At 35.7% G+C, this 4,949-nt stretch overlaps 1 protein-coding gene across 3 annotated transcripts in view; it reads left to right on the forward strand.

Annotated features, from left to right (window-relative positions):
* LOC114243378 (uncharacterized) overlaps positions 1 to 4,168 on the forward strand; it is a 36,028-nt gene extending 31,860 nt beyond the window's left edge. For all 3 annotated transcript variants that reach the window (XM_089738953.1, XM_089738955.1, XM_089738956.1), the window contains one exon: positions 633 to 4,168. In XM_089738953.1, coding sequence (XP_089595079.1) covers positions 633 to 1,439 — 807 coding nt within the window. In that variant the 3' untranslated portion in view covers positions 1,440 to 4,168. The remainder of the gene's footprint in view (positions 1 to 632) is intronic.
* The last annotated feature ends 781 nt before the right edge of the window (positions 4,169 to 4,949 follow it).

The following is a 4,949-nucleotide window of genomic DNA, read 5'->3' on the forward strand; positions in this document are numbered from 1 at the left end:
AGATATAAGTTCTAAGGTCTCAGTATACTTACAACGGCTGCCCCACCCTTCAAACCGAAACGCATTACTGCTTCACGGTAGAAATAGGCAGGGTGGTGGTACCTACCCGCACGGACTCAGAAGAGGTCCTACCACCAGTAAAATTGAATATTATAAATTGTTTATAAAATCGTTCATAACACGAATCATCCACATAAGTAAAACTAGGGTTTTAAATGTAATGTATTCAAATTATTGAAAATTATACAATGACAACAGGAAAAAAGGGCAAAATTAAACTGTAAAAACAATTTTAATTATAGGCACAACGTATTACATAGGTATGGATGCTCCGACTTGAAGTCAAAATTCATTGTAGTATTTTATCTAAAGTAATAGTCGAGATCTTTGGACCTTATGTTTGTAATCTTTATAATAACTAGAAACAAATATTAGTAGTGGTAAGACTTAATTAGAATACTGCCCAGCCACATTGTGTCACGAAGCATATCGCGGTTTCAAAGTCTTTAAAAGCATAATAATAGGTGAATACGTTCACTCATTCAACTAATAGCTTATACTGATTTGAATAAACCATTAATATAATGTTACTTAGAAAGCTAATTAATAATTAAAATTTTCCCGATTTTTAGGCAAAACAGAACACCGACGAATACCACAGAAAAATAACAGATCTACAAAACGACATAGATATAGAGAAGCACAATCTGTTCGTCGCTAGAACGAGAACGGACACTAAGCGAAACGCTGTCACATCTAGAAGCGATCCGCCAACTAGATCTGTGTGTCCCGCGGAGAGGAAGCCCTACTCTACTAATATACCGGCGAATTCGATTTTCTCACCAGACTACGACGTGGACGCTTACTTGAGGCGTAATTTGAATTTTAACGACAATTTCAGTCGAGGAACTCCCACAGAACCCACTGTCGACTACGGGCAGGCGATCAGAGAGGTCGCCGAATTCGATACCAATCGAAAATCGAATCGCTACAATATCGATTTTGCGTCAACATCGAATAAGAGTAAAATCGATTTGAATCGCATCCACCACGACAACGCGAGAGATCCTCAAGAGATATTAATACACAAGAACACGTCATATAAAAAGCAAACGCAACACAACAAAACCGATAATGGTTCGAGTATCGATTTACCGATACCGGTTTTGAGGCACGTCCCTAAGAGTTACGATTCAAATGAGAGCAACAACAATTTGAGCGATGCTATGAAGAAAGTCGAAGCTAAATGGCAAGTGCCTGTCTCGCAGACTAATGTACTGAAGTCCTTGTCGAAGGGCGATGGGAGGAACATCAGCATCCTGACGCAGCTAGGCTCCATCAGGCGTCAGCTTCAGCTCGAACAGATGAAGCTAGACGGGATGCTGAACAAAGAAGACGCTATGAATACATTCTCAAGGAAAATATCAAACGGGAATTGATTTTCTACTGTGCGTTCTACACGCGCGATTTTAATAACGAAATCATAATTTACTGGTGGTAGGACATCTTGTGAGTCCGCGCGGGTAGGTACCACCACTCTGCCTATTTCTGCCGTGAAGCAGTAATGCGTTTCGGTTTGAAAGGCGGGGCAGCCGTTGTAACTATAGTTGAGACCTTAGAACTTTATCTCAAGGTGGGTGGCGCATTTACGTTGTAGATGTCTATGGGCTCCAGTAACCACTTAACACCAGGTGGGCTACTAAGCAAAAATAATATATATTAACTTCATTACATTCGAAATTTCCAATCGAAGTAATCAAACCCTGGAATTAGACTGATTATTTTTAATTATAATACAAAATAGATAAAAGTCACTTAGCATCGAGCCGATAAAATGAATTAATATTTGGCCTTAGAGCATTGAGGTTTGGTAAAATGAAGCCGTTAAATACACGAAAGGTAAAAAAGGTTAAAAAAGAACAAAATATGACGAATGTACTTCCGAGCTTTGCTTCTACGCGAATAAAGGCGAAAGCAATATTATTGGTGCATAATAATAGTTCTATTAGAGAGTATAGCGTATAAAATATAAAATCGATTTTATTTTTAAATCGAATATATTTTAGAATCGATTAATAATTCAATTTGCCCGGCTAATTTGAATGTTAGCTTTTTTTTTAACTCACGTTCTATTAATGTGACGTCACAAAACGTCACAGAATCTCTTTAGAAGTGGCCGTAATTAATATTATTATTGTATTCGTCAAGTCTCTTTATGAATGTTGGACGACCTGTGTGTTATTCTACAAGTCAATAAATACAAAAATATCTACAGGCGACTTTTATACTATAGTTACTATGTTTGAATTTAAACAAAAGCCTTAAGCCTTACTTATTTAAGAGGGTAACGCCTTAAACGCCACTACTTATAATGTAGTATTAAAAATGAGTATTTTAATTAATTAAATAAATTTTTGCACTACCTCTACCTAAAATACTGGGTGTTAAGAGATCTTTTCCAAAAAAGATAAAAGACGATAGTGCTAATGACACCTTTGATGATGGAGTTATTTAGACAAATGTTGTAAATAAGTATTTGTGCGATCGCGCGTTCGTTGACCCGACCATCAGCTGTTTCTGATTTTGTGTTTCATTGCTGGTTTTTTTTTAGTAAGGTAAAGTTTTTTTTTTTTTTTATAAAACTATAGTTTTATTTAGCCACGATGGAGTGTAAATAATGCTAATAAAAGCTTTAATTTTTTTTTTTTAAATCTTTATCGATTTTTTTCCGTCCCATCATCAAAGATGTCATTAGTACTATCGACTGTCTTCGTTTTCGGAGGCTGTCTCCTAACACCCAGTATTTACCGACTTTGTTCGCAAGGACATTTCATAAGACTGCGAAGCTTATTTTCAGTTTTGTCCACGTTCATAAAGTATCTTGTTACGCGTCTGTTAAATACTATAATAATATTCTATACTACGATAATTGTAATTTTGAAAGCAATAGTTTTTTTGGTGTGCAAAAAAAATTATCTTTTTCAAACAGCAGTGCCAAAAAAAAAACTGTTTCCAATTAATAATATTAATGCATTTAAATTTATTAATGACATTATTGATATTTTCTATTTATCATAAATAATTTTGTTTCGTTTTGAATTCAATATTAAAATTGTAATTTAGCTTTTATAATAAATATTTATTAATAAAAGAATATTTTGCGTCCTTAAACTTATTCTGAAGTTATTTTAAGCGCACATTATTTATATAATATCAAAGACTGTAAATGTTAGATGAAAGTGAGATTAGAACTTAAGATATACTTATTTTGTTTATAGCATTGTTTATATATATGTAATAATAAGTACATTGTTATCTCATGAAAATGTTATGAATGATAATAATTCTAGTTCCGTTACAAGTTAACTTAATTTTTATTGGTCTGCTGCGTACAAGTTCGCGGCCCGTCCGATTATAAGTGGCTATCGGAGCTCATAGACATCTCAATGAGAACCCTTGAGGCATGAGGTCTAGGTGTCATTTTCGTACCGCACTTAACGTTACGTGATTATGTGCTTAATGTTCAGGAGTGCTCACGGCTGTCAATATACTTTGTTTTGGTGACGGTACACCGTTTTGTTCTCTATCAGCGTGAGCAATATAAATCCAATTTATTTAGTCTAACAAATGTAGGTAGGTACTATATCTCATCGGGCAGAGATATAGCACACTTACCTGTTTTGTTCCAAATCGCAATATATTATTCAGTATAACGTAAGAAATTCTTGGATTTGTATTCTATTGTCTAATGAGCCTGCTTTATCCCGGCTGAATATTGTCAGAAATATCTCTTATCTAGTCTCCACGGAACACTGGCGTTATTGGTGTTATAAACTTTTCAGATATACCTCAATATGTGCGGCACAATAATGTTCGTAAATAGGCAGGGCCATGATGACGTCCATGGACCGCTGTGGTGTGCATTCTCGGGATTGTCTAGGGAGGGTGATAGCCGGAGACGGCTTCTCATCTCATAAAGTTAACTCGTAATGGAACCGAATGAAATTTGTTTTCGTTAAAATGGAGATGCATGCGATTATGTAATAAGCTATTTATTATTTTATAAGAACACGTTGAGTTTGTTAAGAGCACGTCTTTTTTGTTTTTTTTTTTAATTCAATAGAGTTACGTAATGTTTTTTATTCATAAATAAATAATGGATATTCAAGATTTGTTTTTATTGTTTGTGTTGTGTGTTTATGAAGAGTATTGTACAGGGCGACTGTAGTTTGAAATAGAAATAAAAAGTACTATTAGTATATTAAGCCTACTTCCGCTATAATTTTAAATAGGTATTGTGTTTATTCTGGTTGTCTTCGTCAATATATTAAGGCCAAGTAACAATTCCTTGTAATGTCATCGATTCTTGATACGCGGTTTAAAAGTTTAGTAGGAGAGCCGATACGAACGTTAACTCAGGCTTCGACTAAGAGGTAATTCGAGGCCATGCGAGCTATCGCTTTGTCAATATTAAAGTCGTCGTGGCCTAAAGGATAAGACATCCGGTGCATTCGTGTTGAAGCGATGTACCGGTGTTCGAATCTCAGGCGAGTACCAATCTTTCTAATGAAATACGTACTCAACAAATGTTCACGATTGACTTCTACGGTGAAGGAATAACATCGTGTAATGAAAATGAAACCCGCAAAATTATAATTTAGGTAATTACTGCTAGTAGGAGCTCTTGTGAGTCCGCGCGGGTGGGTACCACCACCCTGCCTATTTCTGCGCTTCGGTTTGAAGGGTGGGGCAGCCGTTGTAACTATACTGAGACCTTAGAACTAAGGTGGATGGCGAATTTACGTTGCAGATGTCTATGGACTCCAGTAACCACTTAACACCAGGTGGGCTGTAAGCTCGTCCACCCATCGAAACTATAAAAAAAAAAATCGAGTACTTAACGGTAGGCAGCGTCTTAGGGCAGTAAAAAATGAGAATAAAACAACACA

The sequence above is a fragment of the Bombyx mandarina genome, chromosome 28, assembly GCF_030267445.1.
Source record: "Bombyx mandarina strain Sakado chromosome 28, ASM3026744v2".
Lineage (NCBI taxonomy): Eukaryota > Metazoa > Arthropoda > Insecta > Lepidoptera > Bombycidae > Bombyx > Bombyx mandarina.